At 38.1% G+C, this 20452-nt stretch overlaps 1 protein-coding gene and 1 long non-coding RNA gene across 3 annotated transcripts in view; one reads left to right on the plus strand and one right to left on the minus strand.

The window, feature by feature from the left end:
- Positions 1-20452, plus strand: part of ZNF292 (zinc finger protein 292) — a 54310-nt gene that overhangs the window by 20377 nt on the left and 13481 nt on the right. The window contains exons 2-5 of one of the 2 annotated variants that reach the window (XM_037391328.1): positions 9057-9211; positions 9740-9818; positions 11154-11289; positions 20231-20433. In XM_037391328.1, the coding sequence (XP_037247225.1) occupies positions 9057-9211; positions 9740-9818; positions 11154-11289; positions 20231-20433 (573 nt within the window). Of the gene's footprint in view, positions 1-9056; positions 9212-9739; positions 9819-11153; positions 11290-20230; positions 20434-20452 lie in introns of those variants that run through there. The other variant, XM_037391329.1, reaches the window with a different exon arrangement.
- LOC119149722 lies at positions 6379-9043 on the minus strand. The gene is made up of 3 exons (XR_005104844.1): positions 8472-9043; positions 7610-7663; positions 6379-7384 (listed from the first exon to the last, which is right to left on the minus strand). It is a non-coding gene; the product is annotated as an uncharacterized LOC119149722 (long non-coding RNA).

Here is a 20452-nt window from a genome sequence, read left to right on the forward strand (position 1 = left end):
CTGATAGGACTTAAAACTTACTTCTTGCTGATGAAGGATTAGCTCTGGTCATGGACTTAAGGTGCTAATAGCCCTTACTCCATAAATGTTAGTTAAAAGATAATACAAAACAAACATTAGGAAAATGGCTGTCCAGAGTACAAGTGAAGCTACTAGTAAACACAGAATTACAACTTCTTTAAACCGTCAGTAGTGTCAGTAATGCTGGAAAAAAGGAAAGAAAACACTACACTGCTTATGGGAGTTTGATTTATACTCCTTTATTGATGAAGATGTAATTCAGTATTTTGGACCACTGCAGCCCGTAGGAAAGATACAAGCCATTTACCTTATTGGAAGCACTGGGTAAAATCTTTACTTTCAGTCCTTGTTCTTTAGAGCATATTAAAAACTTGTGCTGCAGAAAGAAATTGAAAAAGCTGTTCTTTCTTGGTTTGTATAAATCTGGGCAAAACTGTTCTTTCCACCATGGAACAATAGAAGAATGAAGATGTTGCCATAGCCTTACATTGGAGGAGACAGAAAGACAGGGCAGTGAGCTGGGGTCATGTCTACCCTGTGTATCTTGGGCTGTTGCAGAAGCTGGCAATGGCCTTGGTTTTGGTTTGGGTTCCCCCCTCGCCCCGTGTGATGAAACTGTAAGCAGTAAAGACTGTGAAGTTCGCCTATGCAAGAAACTAGAATTACTTATTTAAATGATTTATATACTGTGCTGCTACTTCTCCGGTGTTCTGTTTAGAAATCATGATGACACCTTATAGGGAGGGAGAGTCAGTGAAGTCATTGAATTCACAGTACTGCCTCAGGGATCTTGGTCTGAGCTGGTGTTTTGTGGGGAAGGGCAGGTTGTATGCCATTTGAAGAGCTGAATATCATCATATCAGCTAACATCAGGAAAAAAGACAACCAAGAGCCAGAAATGGTGGGTTTTTTTAAATGAAAGCAAAGACTTCTGTGGGCTGTAGACCTGTGGATCAGGCTCCAGGGTTGATTTTTCTGGCCTGGATCAGTGTATTGGGACCTGGTTTTGCACATATTTTTGTGCATATACAGGAGGATGTTCATGATGTCTTCAGCACAAAATCAGCTCTGTCCTACTAACTAATACTGGTACTAATACTGGTGTCTTGATAAATACCTCTTTCTGAGACATTCTGTGTTTTATGTAATCATAAGCCTCTATTTCAAGTCCAGATCTTCAAGAAAATACAAGCAGTGACAAAATAAATATTTTCACAAGCTGCTAATTCTTAAATGAAATCATGTTTTATAACAAAATATAAGTGCTGTGATAATAGATTTTACATGAAGTTGGAAGTTTATCAGGATACCAAAAATCTGGGTGGCTTTTGATTTAGACAACCAGAATTTTTTGTTCCAAGTGTGAAATGTTACGACATCACAAATTAAATACTAAATAGTCATATTTTAAACTAATGTTTACTTTATGTTTTTGCAGTTGCTGGCAGTGTGATGTAAGTAATCAAAACTCCTTCAACATCTGTGGTGTGTGTACTTATTAAACCTGGAAGATCTATTCCTATACTGAACTACTTGCTGGTCACATTGACAGGCAGAAAAATATCATGGTTTTTTGTTTAAACATTAGAGATGAGTTTTGATTTCAGGCAGTTTGAAGTGAAAGGTTGGGAGCTTGACTTAGGTGCTTCACTGATACACCTAGTATTTAACAGTGTTTGGATGGTGAATGAAGACAAAGTCAAAACTTTTCAAAAATGTCAGTGAACACCCTAGGGTGTCACACCCTCCTTGATAATTAGTTTTATAATTATTTAATATTATTTAGCTTAGCTATTTAAGTAATGTGTGGATTTGATGGGTTTGTATTTAAGAGTGTAGGTATTAACAGTCATATTCTGTGGTTGTGTCTGTGGGTTTACACACAGTAATTGTGAAGAATCTTGCTTCTTTCTTTGGTTGAGATTTAAATTACCTTACTTTCTGACACACTGAGGGGAAACACAACAGTCTTATCTGAGAAAGGAGAAGCATTGGTATAGCTACTCTAATTTGAAGCATGGTGCTCTGTTTGTATTACTGTAATAATTTGGCAGTAATTCCCATGCATACTAAGTAGCACAACTCTAGAACTTACCAAATTTGATAGGAGTCCATGAGAGAGTTTATAACTTGGAAGATCTCTCATGCTATTGTAAATGCTTTATTTTTATTATCCCCGCCACCAATCTCAAATCATCTCCATCCACCAAAAAAATTATACACTTTCCAAACAGGAGTACACTCACAAATTATATGAATTATTCTCTATTTGGTTTGGCTTATTCCAGTACTGCTGAACTTAAATGTCTTATATACCACAGAGTATATGTTTCGCTATATAAAATTTCCAGATGCCACAAAGCTGAGTTTAGAACTTTACACAGATGGCATTATGCTAGCCAAAAATGTTCACCATGTATATTAGCCAATGTGGTTGTCTTTGGGGTTTTTTAGGGTAATTGATAATACGGAATTTAGAAAAGGAGTAGCTTTCTTACAGAGGAACCATAAGACTCACATCTTTTTGGGTGGTTACAGAAATACTTTACTGACAACATACCTTAAGGCTTCCATCTCTGGAGGTATGCTAGTTTCTTAAGTTTATTTATACCCCCTTTGGCAATGTAGCTTATTTGTTCAGTCTTTTCAGGTAACAAAAAAAAAACAACCCGGTGTAAGAACAACCAAATTATCATAGTTCCAAAGCAAGAAAAGTGTAACTGAAAGGAGATTTGTCTTGGTATGATAGCCTGTGTATGTATTTGTGCATATGCGAATTACGTATATATTAAGACAGAGAAACTTCTTTATCCTTGAAGTGTTGCTAGAGGTTATGTCCCTGCCCCATCCAGTTCAGTATTTGGGTGTGGGAAGGGGACTTCACCTAGTTTGGGTTTTCTGCTAGGACATTTGTCAAGACTAAATAAGTGTTCCACAGTCATTGCTGCAATGCCTTTGTTCCTTTACTCAAACTGCTACATCTTCCATCATCACTACTAGCAATCTTTTGTTAACATTCACTTCTTGGTGTTTTCCACTAACAAGCCTCATGTAGATGGGCTTTCTACCCAGGAGTGGAATCTAACAGACCTTGACCGTGCGCTCACACTTGCAGCGTGCTGCCTGGTGGCATTGTACATAAGCTGTTCTTGAATACCTGTTTGATGTAAGTGCTCTTTGTGTACAAGTCTCGAGGCTGACTGCCTTCAGTTTGCAGGTAATATCCCATTGAAAGTGTTTCTTGTTTTGAATGATCCCTTATACTCGCCATACAGACACATCATGGCTACACGTTATTCCTGATACGGCATGTCAAACCACATTACTGTGATAGACCTAATCTACCATGCTGCACTCAATACTTTGGGTTTGTTGACATTCCAAGTTATTTAGCAGAGTTTAGTAAGCAATGTCAGCTGCTTTTCTCCTGATCTGTACGATGTTTTTGTTCTGGATTAGTTATGGTATGTCTTCTTCCCTTCATTCCCTTTAATCCTAGCATCCAACTCTATAAACGAGTCCAGAGTAGTGAGTGGAAGCTGCTTTGTCTGAAGCAGTTATGGTGTTGGGCTCGTTAGGCATATCTCTGCATCTTACTCTATATGATGATACCGAACTCAGGATCCCAAGTTAATTTTTCATTTGGTCATGATCCATCTAATACTACAACCTGGGAATGGCTCTGGTCTTTAGCGCGTACCTGCCTTCTTCAGAGGGGAGAATCTTAAGCCAAGAAAAAGGTTTCTAAGTCATGTGCATGGTCGATATAGGAGACCTGCTTCACTCATTTTCTTTCTCGTTCTTGACTGTAGCTTTCACTTTCTTTTGAAGTTCTTGTTGATGCTAGGAGAATTTGTAGCCATTCTTTACCAGCTTTGAAAAAAGCTTGCCCTGTTTTCTTGAAACATACCCTTTGATGGTATCTGTAGAAAGCATCTGCTCTTTTGAATCAGTGATTGGCAGGTACTGGAGGGTTGTGCCAGCCAAAGGGGAACCATACCTTTGTGGGAATGTGCTCCACGTGAACGTGAAGTGGGAGACCGATCTCACTGGGAAGTGCTGTTGCTCCTGAACCTGGCTGTTTGTGTGGAGCTCAGTCATCACTTGGCTACCTCTGCCGCTGCAGAAGCTGACTTCAGGAGGGAGTTCTTGCAGCCGCTCTGTGTGCAGCTCCTAAAGATGGATCTCCAGATAACTTTATCATATCAAGCTTGTTGCTTGGACTCTTCCGCATGGTGTGCTTGAGGGACATCACTGAAATAGAGGTTTTGCTGGTTACTGGAGTGGTTTGGGAGATGCAGCTTATCGTATGACCACTGTCTGTCACTTTCCCTGCCTCTTAGTCCCTTGGGCTTAGCAGGGAATGGAAATGGCAGTCCCAGTTATGTTCTAACCTATTTAAGTAAGCTTGCCCTTACCCAGATACCTACAGGGGTAAGAATTTCATCTTAAGAGTTAAATATGTGGATGGTGAATAATGCTGCCTTTTAGTATGAAACATATTTTAACACAACTTTGGTGTTGTAGGCCTAGTTTTAGCAAAGCAGGTTGCTCAGTATAACTTTTGAAAGTAGCAGTGCACCCACCAGAGGATGCTTTTCTACTGCAATATTCACGTAAGGGTTCTGATAATAATTGAAAAGGATAAGATGTATTGCCTGAATATTACCCGTGGCTAAATATTTTCCACAGTTTAAATCACAGATATAATACGTACTGATTTTTACTATACAAATTGAGATGATTCTATTTTTTTTGGAGCATTCTTGCCTGTGTGAGCTGCTGCTGAAATAAAATGCCCGTTTCAGTTTCACAGAGGAACAGAACTTTGCTGCTGTGCTCTGAATACAGCACTTGGTTTGATTAACAAGCATGTCCTGACTAGGGAGATAAATAACTTAATGAGGCCCAGGGCTGGGGGTAAAATTCTTTCTTTTTATGGTTGTAAGCGGAGCACAACAATGATTCATTAAGCAAAGCAGAATGAATTTGATTTTCTTTGTACAGTGGCAGTGCTGTATAGTCTAGGGACATCTAGACAAGGAAATCTATCATACTGATGAATACTTTTGAAGGGTGTGGTGGGTGTAAGTATTTAATATAGTTCATATAATGGCTTGGAAGTGTCTGATATAGATACAAAACCCATAAAAATAGCACTAATACTGAAATAAGTGCCACTATGTTATAGTGCAAATGCCTTTGCTTCCTTTACACAGTGTCTTTGCATCTGTACACACTGGTTTTAGAGGACTATACTGGTAGTAAGTGTTCACCAACATACTGAATACTTTTTTGTTAGGTGGTGGATTCTGAGAATTTGTCAGTGTTGATTATATCTACTTTGGTTTTGGCTAACTACTACTAAACCTCGTATTTTCAAAACTAAATTTTATTTGCTTCAGTTTATCCTTATTAATCTGGATGTGGATTGGAGTAGTGTTCGTTGGGCTTTCATAGGTTCTGCAAGTGCTTTTGTAATTCTTACCCAATGGAATTTTCTGCTATTAATGACTACATGGTATTTCAGTAAAGTTCCTAATTATTTAGGAGAATTCCAGTTGGGTTTCATCATCAGGGGCCTGCAGTCTTCAGTATTCTCTGTTGTGCAGATCAGATGGTGAAACTGCCGAGCTGGAGGGGTTTTAGCATGCTGAATACCTATAAGGTCTCTCTTTCCTGCCCCATGAAATATGAGATCTGGTCTGGTGTTGCAGGTCTCCATGGTCACTTGTCATGGGTTGCTTTATGAATCAGTGTCTCTCTGCCGAGGCTATTGTTTTCTTCTTTAGATTTTTAGGTGTTGCTGTCTTTGCAACAACTGGTAAGAATCCTCTTTAATTCTTCAGTCATGCTTCTCGGATGACCAATTGCTTAGTTACATCTCCCCACTTTCTTCTCCTTCCTCATCCCTGTTGTCGTCTTTTTCCTTCTTCTGCTCTACTTAACACTTTGAGACTTCCAGGATGTGTTGTCCTGGCTTGGTAGCCTTCACTTACCAAAGTTTGCATTAATTTTGTTGCTTGCTGCAGTCTTCTGAACAGGACACTAGTAAAGTATAGTATATGGGCCACATTCAAATATACACTGAGTCTTTAACAGGTAAACCTGGTGTTTCTAGTATTAAACAGGATTAATTACTTCATATATCATCTTCCTAAATATGAACTTACCTTACTGGCAGAAGCTGTTTGGCAGATTCGTGATGTCCAGGCCAGCTCTAGCAAGTTTGGACAATCAGCTGGATAAAACTGAATGGTAGTTTATGCAACCTGTTATTGCATTGGTCTGTTAAGCTAGCTTCTGCTTGGGTGTTTTGGTTGGGGGAGTGTTTGGGGTTTTTTTGCAGGAAGGGAGTGTTAATATTTACTCTAAAAGAAGAAATATGTTGTTCAAATTAAATCGAAAAAGGAAAGTAATTCATTATGACAGTGTTAGCTTTTACTCTTCATCTCTGGTTTTGAAGCTGACTCTATTTGAGCTAGGTAGCATTCCAAGCTAGCACAAAGAATTTTCCCACATTATTTTAAGAATCCGTATGAACAGTAAGCTGCACAGAATGTTTTGTCATCATGTTAGTCCATCTTTTATTCAGTGTCACCAGCCACTTGGTTTTGCATTTCTCCTTTACAGGGAGAATTGTTTCTGTTAAGCAAGTGTAAGGTTGGTTAAGCTGTAATATTCGTTTCACATAAAGCAGTTCTGTGTTTTCTTCAGTGCAAAAATACAAGCTATACCTGAGCACTTAAGGAAAAGTTTATTCTCTAAGGAAAAAGATTATACAAGTATGCTTTTCATTGTAAATCTTCTGTAGTACGATACTGTTAAAGGTGCTCTCATTGATTGCTCTGTATTCTTAATAAGAAACAACATCAAGTTAAGGAGAAAGGGCTTCTCGTGCAAGCCTGTGGCATTCATGTAAACCTGAACTCTTTTAATGTGAATACTTGTATCAGCTGGACAAGGGGAAGAAATCATTGCCTGTTCCATCCAAAATATTGCTTCAGGACCCAGAGAGTGAAGGATTCAGCTTCGTTATTTTACTGCAGCCGTTTTACCGCTAGCATTCTTAAACATGTCGTGTATGACAAATCAATAACTGAAATCATAGTACATCTGGTTATGTAAGCATTTGGGCAGAGGGAGACTTTCTACTGGAGTTTCTTTCAAGATGATTTCAAGTATACTCCCTTGTTCTGATTATTCTAGTGTATTGATCAAAATTGCCAAATGGTACCGAAATAGATGTTTGCTAACACTGTTACGTTGTTTATTCAGTCCTCCTTTGTTGCTTCTTCCGTGTTTCTCCTCTGTTTTATTCTTTCTTGATTTCTGTGCCATCATCTGCGGTGGTTTTTTGCTGCTGTTAGGAGAGCATCGTATTGGATGTTACAGTAAAACAGACAATAAATACTCCCGTTGGGTTTGAGGTTCCAGTAGGGAGCACTAGGTGCTACAGAAGCATCTTGTGCTGCAGCAGACAGGTAGGGTATGTAACTTCTTTTAAGATGACTGTGTATGAAGACTTCCTTTTAAGACCAAAATAGGTTTTAATGCAACAGTTTACCAGAAACTGCATGTTTCTTACCTGTTACATCCTTGACTGGCATACCTTTGGTCCATGTTTTGGCTGTGCTGTAACCTGGTGGTGATATTGTGACTGTGAGCAACCACACTAAACAGTTTTTTGTTCAGTTTAATATAGTTGACATTTTTTGAGAGGGTTTCTTTTGGACACTGCCCAATAAGGGAATTTTAAGTATGTTCTTTATGTTTGCAAATTGACAGGAGCAATCAATACATGGGAGATTAGGGAGACTATTGAGAGGCACTTCAACATCCTGGGGGAACGGGCTGAGACGTAGTTCAGCGGAGGTGAGCCCAAAGCCCTATGTGTGATAGGGGGTAGCCCCATGCACCAACAGGCTGGTGGCTGGGGAGCAGCTCTGTGGACACCAACCCAGCTGTCCTGAACAGCCACCAGTGTGCCTGTGCAGCATCGCATCAGCTACACCTTCAGCAAGAGTGCAGCCAGCAGGTTGAGGGAGATAAATGCCATTACTGAGAACCTGTGGGACTGCATCCAGGTACTGATGGGGTGAAATCCCAATAAATGCTAGCCAGACTCAGAAGCAGGTTGCCCACAGAGGCTGTCGAGTCTCTGTTCTTCAGGATGCGTACAGCTCCATCGGACATCACTCCAAAAAACTTACTCTAATGGCCCTGCTTAGGGCAGGGTGTCAGACAACCAAAATTGCTATGTTACTCTCAGCTTTCTATCTGTTACACCCCGCAAGAAGGAAACAGCAAAGTTGATCATTTTAATATGACGGACTTGCAACATGCCATAGTGTAATTGGCAATTTGTTAAGCTGTCCCAGGCTTGAGAGCAGAGATCCAAGGGGACTATGATTTGGATGGTGGCATGAGAACCCTTCTAGCTACTGTACCTCAATGTGTGTCCGAGTCCCCTGGCCCTGACTGAAATGATTGGCAGCCTTTTGTACTTTGTGTGGCGGTGATTCAATCAGTCTCGTGTGTATCAGCAAGGCGGCAAGAGAAAGGAATGTAAAACTGTTCCTGAAAAGCAGAGAAGTTAGAGTAAAGGCTAATACTTTCAAATTTACTTGCTTGAGAAGCTGAACTGTTAGAAGTGAATGTCTGAGTTTTCAGTCCCTTAATTGTGACATCCCGAAAAAAAGGAAAGTATGTATGTTCCCAGATAATGCTCTTCAGGCTTCTATATTGGGAAAATATGAATTTAAAATGAATTATATGGTGATACCGTAGGGCAGAAGTGTCAGTCGTAACATTTTAATGTGATCAGAGAATGATTGTGTGGGGACTCTTTTAAGTTCCAACTGTTAATGAAACAGTAAATTTAAAGGAAAAAAGGCATGCTTTGAGAACATGTAATTCATATTAGGGAGATAGATGTAATCATTAAGAAAGAAAATCTACTAGTGAGGAGTATGAAGCTAAAAACTTAAATATGTTCCTGAATTTTGGGGTTGTTTTTTCCTTTTCCTAAACAGACTTTGCTGGAATATGCAGAGAAGTGGAAAACATCGGAAGACCCTCTGCCCCTGTTAGAGGTGTATACAGTGGCTATCCGAAGTTATGTTAAAGCACGACCTTATCTTACCTCTGAGTGTGAAAATGTAGCGTTTGTGCTTGAACGTTTAGCACTGTGAGTATGTTTTTCAGTTACTAAACCCAGCCTGTACAGTATAAACTTTTTACTGCCTAAATGCTTTCCCAATCCAGTTCACAATCTATAGAAATTCTAAATAGATTGGGAAGCACCTACCTTCCTCATGGTGAATGCTGTATGTGAGAGGGAACATTTTTGGCTGTTGGAAATGGGGCAGTCTTGAGAGTGACTCCTGATCTAGGGCAAGCCAACATCGCTGGCTTGAAACACTTCGCTACTATTAATTTGCATGCAATATGAAAGTGCATAAATTTGCGCAGGCTGTTACAGGTTTGGACTTCAATGGTGAATCTAATTACTTTTTTTAATCTGTGTCTTTGAAAGAGTTTGCTTTTATAGTTTCTGCAAGTGTACGTGACTGCCTCTTCTTTATATGTGCAAAGAAACCAAACTAGTTTGTGACTTTGGTGTTTCAAACAACTGTTTGGCTACTAGAATAAAGAATTGATTATACATTTTAAAAACCAAAAATTACCTCAAATAATATTTCCATTTCACTTCCAGAAGCTGTATTGAACTACTTCTGTGTCTGCCTCTTGATTTACCTGAAAGTAAATGGGAAGAATTTCAGGCTTTTGTACAGGTGAGTTTTATTCATGAAATAAAGACTTAACAGCTCTTAAGAATGGTTTGGAAACCCGGGGATGTTAAGTAGTATGTCTGAAGACTTGTTTCCTGGTGGCTGATGTAGATCAAGGCCTTCAGCTGGAAATCCTATGTACTCTGCAGTAATTGCTGTCAGTCATATCTTTTGTCTGTCGTGGTTCATGTGGCAGCTGTGGAGAAAACAATATTTTCAGATACCTGAAAGAAAGCTCATGTTTTAAAAGGTGATTGTGTATTAACACTGTTAGAAGTGAAGTAATACATTATTGTTTACTAGTTATGGTTTTACATTTGAGACTGTGAATGAAAAATCTATCAATACTGCAGGATTGCTAGATATCCCACAGGGCATTAGCTGGTTAAGGATTAGAGCTCTGCTTGAAAGGAGAGTGTTGAAACAATTCTGGTCCTCGCTATCTGTTAGAAATACACATTGGGAGGTATTGCCTACAGTTAAAAAAGGGGGGTTTGGAGGAGAAAGGAGTAATAGTGAAAAAAACCTAGATACAGTTACCTCAGGATTCTCAGCCTCAGTAACACAGGAAGTGCAAGGCTGATTTTTTTAGAGTGAATTTTGACTAGCAACTGCCTGATATAAATCAATTCTCAAGGGATGCATCTGATGCTGGGAGGTTTCACAGCCTTCAGAACAGGTGGAAAAGTAAAAGTGAAGAGAAAAACATGAGCCCCCTTTTTTTAAGGACCAGTGTTAGTTGTGCATTGCTACTTAAGCCACAGATTTTTGCAGGTATTTAGTTTGCCCCTGAGCATACATCTGCTTCCAGAATTTGTTCTAGTATCTAAATGTAGTAGAAAGTATTTTAATTGATTTTAAGACTCCAGCCTGCCTTCATCACATTTGCATATAACCATGCAGGTGAGGTCTTAGAGTTTAAGTCTTCTGCCATTACAAAAATATTCTTTTCAGTGTCTCTGGGTGCATAAAAATTGAGCTGCCAAAGAGTCCAAAGTAAGAATTTAAGCAGCTGGTGCCGGACCATTATGTGGAGCAGAGAATTTGCTCATCCATTTTAAAAAGGAAGGCCTATTTTAAAATTTAGTTTCAGAAACCCAAGCAGCCGTCCTGTTTAATAAATCTCAAGGTGAGTTTGGAGCACTCAGTTGTTTTGGTTTCTTAGCCTAGGCAGAAATAAAGCCTATATAGGCTGAATATTAAGGTTGGTTTGTAATACATTTAATCTTTATGTGATAAGGATGTTGGGGTTTTCTTTTTTGACATAAGGTATAAATGAGGCACATATTCTTAGTATCTTTTTTAACAATACTTTGTTTCATAATATATATTATTCAGGTGGCTCATAAAAACTTGATGGAAAATGGCAGCCGGGAACTGCACATTTTAACTACACTTACACAAGAGAAAGGAGTGTGGAAGAACCCAGTGTTGTGTGCTATTCTTTCCCAGGAACAGTTGGATCCAGATAAAGGTAAAATTTAAATTATGGTTGGGATAAAATATGCCTAAATTTTATAATACATTGAAACATTATTATGATATGTGGAAGTCTTTTGTTGAATATAGTTTGTGATAATTTATAAGCTATATAAATACATAAATATATAAATTATTTGTATATGCCTAGGAGTACACTTTCTTAATTCAGGCAATGCTTATTTATTTAACATTGGTATTTTGCATAAAATGTAATCATACCTGTAGATATCTTGCCATTTTCTTCATAAGCCATGTGAAGGGAGATTACATGCAGGGTATTTTACAGTGGGGTAGCTTCAGTACTGTTATACAAAAATTACTTGACATAAAATAAAAAATACTTTTTTTAAAATGACAATGGCATTTACTCAGTTATGAAATGTAAAGAGGGCCATTACCAAAGATTCATTTAGACCAGAGTTCTGAGAATGGCTAACAGCAGTTGCTCAGGGAAGAGTGTATGATCAGCAGAGGCTTACAATGATATTTTCGTGGTGTATTATTTCTGTTGTTAATGATTTGCAATTCAGAAGTGGTATCTTTGTGTTAATAAGTCTTAGCTGGTTTTTTTGCTCTTTTTGATTCTTTGCCTAATTGGTTTTAGAATCTATATGAACCATCACACCTAAGCGTCTGGCAGAGTTAACAGTTCTCATATCAAGTAGTTCCTCTTACTGTCTGCCTGCTTTTAGTCTGATGCCTGCTTATTTCATGTGATACTCTCTATTTATTAAGTAAACTGTTCTCATGTCTTTTAATGAATGCATCATAAGATGTGATTTGTTAGACTGCTGTCACATCCCATCTTCTCTCTCCTGTAGTCTGTTCCATGCTACCTTCTAGCTTTACTGTCCCATGCCTCATATGGGGGCCCAAAGCAGTCAGCATGTAGATGTACTGATCATCCGCTTCATTCTGCATTTCTTTCATAATGTTTCCTAGCAGTAGACTTGCTTCTTGACTGAGCACTGAACTGATGTTTTATTTAAAGTTGTCTGGTTTAGTCCAATTTCTTTCCTAAGAAGTAGTACCTATTTCAGTGTTGGGATTTTCCCATAACTGGTGGCATGTTCTTACCCTGCTTTTATCAGCATGTTTTATCACAGTGTTCTCTATGCCCCTTTTCCAAATACTTATAAAAATGCTGGACAGCAGAGGTGCTGGTGCAGATCCTCAGGGAACTCACTGAGGTTTTTTTTCTTTTACCTGATTATTTATCCATATGAGGATATTCTTTTTACTGCCAACATAGTTTGGTATCTTTAGGGGTTTTGAGAGACTTCTTTTAATACCTTTAGAAAACTAACTGGATCTCCTTTATTCATATTATCATAACTCCCTCAGATAAGTCCAGTAAATGTATAATGAGATTTATTTATTTTTTTTTTTACAAAAGTCACGCTTACTCTTCCACAAGATTTCCATTTTGCCACTTCTTTTAATAATTTATTGTGCTTCTAATACAGATTTTGGATTGGTATGCAGTTCTCAGAGTCCCCCAGAGTATTCTTACACTAGCTTCATATCAACCATCTTCTAGTCCTCGTAACAGTAAGGTACTTCTAAGAGAGGTTTAATTAATATATTACTTGCCTTATATTTGAGGGGGTTTTAAGAACTCCCTCATGAATCTGGTTTTGATGACTATTTGTTTTGTTGGTGTTTTCCTGCATAGCTTTTTTTTTGGTTGGGTTGGTTTTTTTTGGTGGATATTTCAAGATTCCTTTTGCCACCTGAGTGTTGTTTACCCAGGGGTGCTTCTGCCTTGGACTTTACTGACTCCTGCTACAGTTACTTGTATCAGTGGCAAGATTGTCATATTACATATGACATTTTTGTTACTCAGTTGACAAGCTGTTGTGTAGCTATTGTAATGCTCTGTAATACTGCATGGTTTTATGCAGTCTTGCTAATTTGAAGGACATTTTAGTAATACCAAAACTCCATTGCCTGGAGAGCTACTTCATTGACTGTAATCCAGCACCCCCACTGGTTACCACTTACCTTCTTTCAGTGGACAGCTGTGTCTCAGCAGTCTTCAGCCTTAACTCTGGTATAACAGTCTTTGGAATATTTGTAAACTCTGCTTACAGGATTTTGTGTTTGTTCTTAATGTTGCCTTTACCATTTGCTATTTCAGAAGTTCCCAAGTATTTAGGGTGTCAGCTTGTTACACTGAGATGTTGTAATTTGGCATATTTGATCAACTCAGTCTTTGAGTAATGGTTAGTGTAACATCTGTTGGAGACAAAACAACTAGTTGAGACAAAGTGGTTTTCCTCGTATCGTTCTCTTAAGGTTTTGTTGCCTGTATTTTAGTTGTTGCTTCATATTTGTTTTATTTCAGTCTTGGTAGTCTCAATTATGACCTATTCAGTATCTTTGACATAACTGGGTATCTGCTCAATTTTAGGTCAGTGAAGTACTCTTCTTGAAGTACACTGTTGTTGACTCCTGAAGGTCAGTTTGCCTCTCTGCATCCCCTTTAGGAAGCACAACTAGGTGTCTGTTTCAGATCCTTTTGAATTCCTCTGTTCTCAAGTAGTACAAACTCAGGATGTAGTGTGAGAGACAAATTCATTTTCTCTGACCCCACAGCACAGCTGCTTTGTTCTGATTACAGTCAAGCAAATGCAGGCTTGTCTGAACTGGACTCTTCTTTTCCTCTTGGGAATATGCTGTTGCATGAGTTCCGTCTAAATATGAGCAGGTAGTACTCGCTGAGAGGTTAGGGAGACCGTTCTGAGTGCCATGTCATTAAGTAATTGCCTTACTCCTGACTGCCTTGGGCACAGCTCAGTTTTCTGACAAATGTATGTCTGTAAGGATTCATGCACTAAGGAGCTCAGAAGAAGTGGAGGGTGGATAGCCAGTTGTTTGAAGCACTGACAAGAACAGTATGTCTGCCACCGATTTCTTTGCTGATGAGTATTACTGCATCACTACAAGATGTTCATACAGTACTATGATATAAAATAGTGAAGTCTGTCTTGTAGTTCTTACAGTACAGTTCATGCATACAGTAGATACAGATTTTGTGTCCTTGTATAAAATCTTTTTGCACTGGAAATATTCTTGACCACTTGATTTGCCACCTGCTTGGGTGACAAACATTGACATTGCCCTGTCTCTGACCATGGATGTTGAGAAACCTGGCTTTAAGTTACCTAATTCTGTGCAACAGATGTCACCAAAAAAAAAAAAAAATCTTCTCTTGGGAGCTGTTGTAATGCTGATACCCCACTTAAGTTGTTCCTGAAGAAAATTATCTCTCTCCCCCTGCAAGTGAAACATCAGCATTGTCATTTGGGACTGTGTTTGTTCCCACATTGTGCTTGTCTTTTGTATGGAGGACTAGCCTGGAAATGGGAATTTGGATTCCTACTGAGCTGAGGAGTGTTATTTTTTTCTTATTCTTGACTGGTGACTCCAAAGAGAATTTATTTGCAGAAACTAAGTTGTAAGCAGGGTCTTTGGATGTCATTTGTGGGCCCCCTAGGTGGACATCTGGAGTTGATAGCACTACTCATGACTGCCATCTGAGAGAAACCTGAGTTTCCTGAATCTGTTTGGTATTGTGTCATGGATCAATCTACATTCATTTGAAGAATGCCCAGGCAACCTTCTGCTCCCTCAGAGCAGTTCAGTGCCAAAGTCAAGTCCTTCCCCCAGTTACACATCGTTTCTTACTTCTGTCCCTTGCCTATGTCTTTACCTGACAGGACCCATGACAATTACGTGAGTAGGCCTGCAACTTCTTGATTCAAATTCTGGTTCCTCAGCAGTATTATCTCTTAAAGTGTGCTTAAGAGCTATAAACTACTTGGGTTTTCTTCATGCGAATTTTCTTCTTTTTCACCTAAAACTGTCTCCTGTGCATTTAAAGAATGTCTATCAAATTTTCGTGTTTTGTCCACGATGCTATACAGACATTTTAGACTTGAAAGATCACCCAAAGTTACATGATCCCATCAGGTCATGAGGATAGCAAAGTACTAGTCTTCTAAAATAACACTTCATAGATCTGTTACTGAGTGCTTTGGTAACATTCTCTCTGTGGAGCACAGCTCAACCAGTTTCCACCTCAAATAGTGGGAGCAACTACCAAAAGTTCACTACCAAAGAAGAAAGAAATCTGGAAAGGTATCCTAGATGTGTGAAAATAAATTATCCACATCATTTAAATTCAAGATGGCAGTATTAGCTGTGATCACTAAGTAGTCTGAAAGTAAATGGTTCACCTGCTTTAGCGCTTGTCAGCTGTTTTCATATTACTATCAGATGTTGCATTGCATTTGCGTGTTGACTGGACCTGCTACTGTTTGAGGTTTCAGCTGCGTGACTACTTTTTTCTTGAGATTGTGTATGATGAACAAGAAGCACTTACATTTAGAGAGAGGAATTTTCCATGTTTCCCTGCTTCATTAATTGATTAGGGAAAGAAACCTTAAGCTGATCTTAATTCTTCACATGACAGTAGGTCTTCTGTCTTACTGGCCTCCTTCTGAACTACCAGATAGCTTAATTTGAGATCGGGACTGATTTTAATCTTGAATTGAGGCTGATCTGCATTCATGGCAACCAAAATTTATGGTTTTTTGACATTGTGTGGCTAATCTGTATGGCCTTAATGCTTAGTGCACCAAAGACTGAAAATTGGAAGCATGCCCAATGTTTTGGGCTATGTGGTAGCCTATATATGATGTTAAAACACTCTACTGCGCTTTCATCTTCAGTATTTGTCAGAGTGGCTTGTGCTCTTCAATGTGAATCTATCTTTCTGTTCTTATCATGTTCTTGCAGTGATGGTCAAATCCTTCAAAGCTGTCATTGGTATCCTCAGCTGGTACTGAGGGCGAGTGAAGGAAAATATCTGAGAGAATCCTACAAAAAGCCAGATGGCTGCTGCTTTTTTTTGTCTGATTCTGATTATCCTTAGAGATTTAAACCTGGGTGCCAAGAAGTAAGTTCTTGAAATTTTCCTAAGTTTGAATATAGTAGGCATACTTCTGAAGTATGTCCTACTGAAAAGAGCTTCAAGGAAACAACCATCGCTATTCAGAGATTATCAAGGTGGATAACAGGCAGGTTAGAACTTAAACAGCCAGCATGGAACAATTTTCAGTAATCAGAGCATCCACCACCAGAAATCAAATGATACCAGCAGCCTCACTTTAAAAAAAATAATAAAAAAATAATAAAAATCCTGAGTGTATTCAAAACAGCCACCTGGAAGTTCTCTTACCCTTTCACCAAACAATATGCCATTATAGGAGCATCCAGGGTTGGTGCTGCATTCAATAGAATTGTGCTAAGGTGGTGTTTGTGTGAAGGATTCTGAGACCCAGCTCCAGATAAATATGGAAGTGTGCAGTACTGTTCAGAGTCACCCACAGTGTGAACATGCATGTGGACTAACGCTAAAGAGGTTACTGACTAGTAACTAAAGTTCTTTGAGATGGATAGCCCATATGTACGTTCACCTGCTTTCATCCTCCTTGGCCAGAATGAGGTTGAGAAGACATGGTCTATGGTAGGTTAATCTATACGTACCCAAGAATTGGTGTAGAGTAGTAGGATTGAGTGCTTTAAGGCAAAAATTCTCTGCTTTTATGTTCTACAGTTTCTGCAGTCAGCCAAAACAGGACATATGTGTGAACTGTCCACCATAGAGAACTTCCTACTACAGTACTGTGCTTGTGGCTTATTCATGCTGCTCTTTTGTGCTATTAATCTATGGATTACATATTTTTTTTTAATCCATGTATGGTGTGTTACCTGCTATAAAAGTTCATAGTAGTTCTTGCGGGCTTGACACAGAATCACTTGGTAGTATGATGTGAGATGCTCGCTATAGGATTCAAAGGAATAACAGGGAAACTGTGTCTAAAAGGTTAGATTCCAGTATCTCCAAGTCTATTTGCTGGATTTAGTAGATCATAGTATCATCCGTCAGATGTCATCTGCTAGTCTTTTTTTTCCTCTCATGTTAGTTCTGTAATCTTATATGAATTCTGCACGCGCCTTGCACAAACATAAGTTTATGAATTTTAATGAATGGTGGAGCATTGCACAAAAATGACATAATTTTTCCAAGAACCATGCCATTGATAACTAGATCATTCTCATTAAATACTTCAGGTATTGTGCTCATAGAGGCTCTGACTTGCACTGAAAAAGCACTTGTGCCTCAAAGCGTATTTGTGAAGGTGTATTTGTTATGGTAAACTAAACATTTGTTTACAATAACTTTGGAAATAGACATTGCACTATAAATATATGTTTACAAAGTGTTACATAAAAACACCCCAAAATCTTGTCCTTAAGACTCTTCCTCATGATAGACTTGCTTCTGCCACCTCAGCACTGTTTTCTGTCTCAAAATGCAGTACATAGTTCAGTTATGAAATAAATATAATTAAAACTTGTGCTTTGAATTGGCTTTCAAATGTTAACTGTAATGATTATAATCACTTGGATTAGAATAAAGGCTTAAGAGCTAATATGTAGCTTTAACCCTGAGGTCTTCCTGTATCTTATTGAGAAGATAACGGAAAATGTTCTGATGCTTATGCAAGGTAGGCTGGCTGAAGCAGTAAACACTAGAGGAGGAGGATTACTGAGGACTAGCAGACAGAACACAGTCTCTGCAATATTAAATGCAGTAATTATAATAATAAATCAGAGCAAAACATCTTGGGTTACCAACATGGCTTAAAGTCCAAGGTCTTCCTGTATCTTGTTGCGGAAATAAGGTAAAATGTTCCAATGTTATTCCAGGCAAACTATGTGGGAATAAATGCTGTGGGTGAAAGGATTACAGGTACCTGGTAGAAGGAAGAGCAAGGCTAAAACTATTGAATTTAATTCATCGCTGGGTCATTTGTGGGCTGACAAAAGAGTATGAGTGTTTGAGTACGAAGCATTGGTAATGACATTAAAGGAACGTTTATTCTACTGTTTAAAAGGCAGATGTCCTCTAAGAAACACAAAAATGGTTATAGTCTACCAATTGTCTGTTACTGCGCTCTAGTTTTCCTTTATTTCTGCATGAACAAAAATCTGGTCATATACTCATCAACATGGAGAGAGGAAGAAAGAGCGCATATTCGACTGAATATTCTTACACATCAGTGAGCCATGGCTGATCATTTGTAATAATGCACAAGGATCCCAAATAACTAACCAACTAAGTTGGTTGAAATGGTAATTCAACCATGAATCTGAAAATGCATGAAAGATAATGATGGGGTCTAACAGGCCTGTTTTGTGCAAAAGGCAGTATTTTCTGTCTTAAAATTGTGTGCACTAAAATGATAAAGAAAACCGTTGACCTAATTTCTGTTGCAAGACGGGCTTTTAGTAATATCCTGTATAAGTAGCTAGAAGAAGGAGAAATCATGAGATAAAATGAAAGACAGGCATGAATCAAAAACCAACTAGGATGGAAGGAAGCAAAGAATAAAATGAGATGGTCTTTTTTTTTTTTTCTTTTTCCTTCGCTGAGTAAACCTGTTTGGTATACTAATACTGAAAATACTAGAGAGACAATTAATTTTGCATATGCTGAAATTACTGAATTATTTCATCAAGACCAAACAGGACTTTGGAAGTAAAAAAAATGAGGTGAATGGGCAACATAATTCAAGTGGAATTCAAGGCAAGTAAATGAAGAGGGATGTAATGAATATTTCTATGTGTTAGAAAGTGAGCACTGCAAATGTCCAGAAGGTTTCAAGAAAGGATGAAGAAAATACTCAAAGGATGGAAATATATATTTTTTTTTTTATTTTTTTTTTTTTTTAGAAAAGACCAAGATTTTACCCTAATGCTGAAAGACTATTATGTATCTTCCGGTTTTTGTGAATGAATGGAAAAAAAACCCAGTAGAAACCTGTTGGTTTTAAGAGATGAGAGAATGCAGTTAAGATGTGGATAACTGAAAACCAAAAAAGATTTTTCCACACAGCTTGTAACTAGCTTATGGAAACAGTTGTCACAGGGAGGGGTTGATGTGAAAAGGTTTAAATGAAGTCAGTTGTCTCCGTGTCTATTTAGTTTTAATAATTGACTTTAAATATTTTGGAAGTAATACTAAACCTCATGCTTCAAAGCTGAAGCAATTCTGATCTTGAAGATCGGGATGAGACCTGAGATGTATATGTAACAGTAGGAACATTAACCTATGCTTCCCCTTTCTTATTGTAGAATTCTTATACTTTCCACTGAAGCACCTGGAGTTGGGTTGTTAGTGTAGACAGTTTTAACTCTGGTAGTAGTATACCTGCAAAATATAATTGAATAAAATACAGCCATTCCTGTGTCTTTTGAGTTTTAAACTATAAAACAGCCAAATTTATACAAGATAAGCCTCTTTTTCAGCCAAGTAAGTTTCCTACAAAAACTTATAAAGGAGTTTGACTGCGTTCTGTGAATGTGTAATACAAAATATTTAACACCAATAGAAAGGACTTCAGATACTTCTACACTTGTCACATTTATCCTTTCATAGCAAGGTCTTTAAAAAAAGGCAACTATTAGCAATAGCATAGCTAATAGTTGTATATATGTATAAAGAAGGTTGTGAGAGTAGTGGTTTTGTGTTGTTTGTCTTTCTATAGAATATAATCAAATGGTATCTAAATATTTTAAGAAGTGTATGTTTAAGTCTGTTTTGTATGCAGCTGTTTTGCCAAGAAAGTAGAATGAATTAAAACCTGCAAGTAGGTAAAAGGTCTGTAGCAGGGAATCCTTATAATAAACAAGTACAGTTCTCAAAGATGCTTTTTCTCATCTTTGTTTCATACCTTTTGTAGCTTTTGTGATTTGTATAAATTTTAGAGGTTAACCATGAATGAGTAAATGACATGTGTTAACTCTTATGACCTGCTGTGAAATGTGTATGTAATAATTTGGCTTGTTTTTCTTTGAAGTGAATGAATTTTTAGTGTTCGAAGGTCCCGTCCTGCTGGATATGCGAATTAAGCACCTAATGAAAACAAAGCAATTAATGCAGGCTACTGCCCTGGCAAAACTGTGCTCTGACCATCCAGAAATCAGTGCAAAAGGCAATTTCAAGCAAACGTACTTGGTCTGTCTTTGTTCAGGATCACCAAATGAAAAGCTAATGGAAGAAGTAAGTAAAAAACCGAAGA

This window comes from Falco rusticolus, chromosome 6 (genome assembly GCF_015220075.1).
Source record: "Falco rusticolus isolate bFalRus1 chromosome 6, bFalRus1.pri, whole genome shotgun sequence".
In the NCBI taxonomy this organism is placed as follows: domain Eukaryota; kingdom Metazoa; phylum Chordata; class Aves; order Falconiformes; family Falconidae; genus Falco; species Falco rusticolus.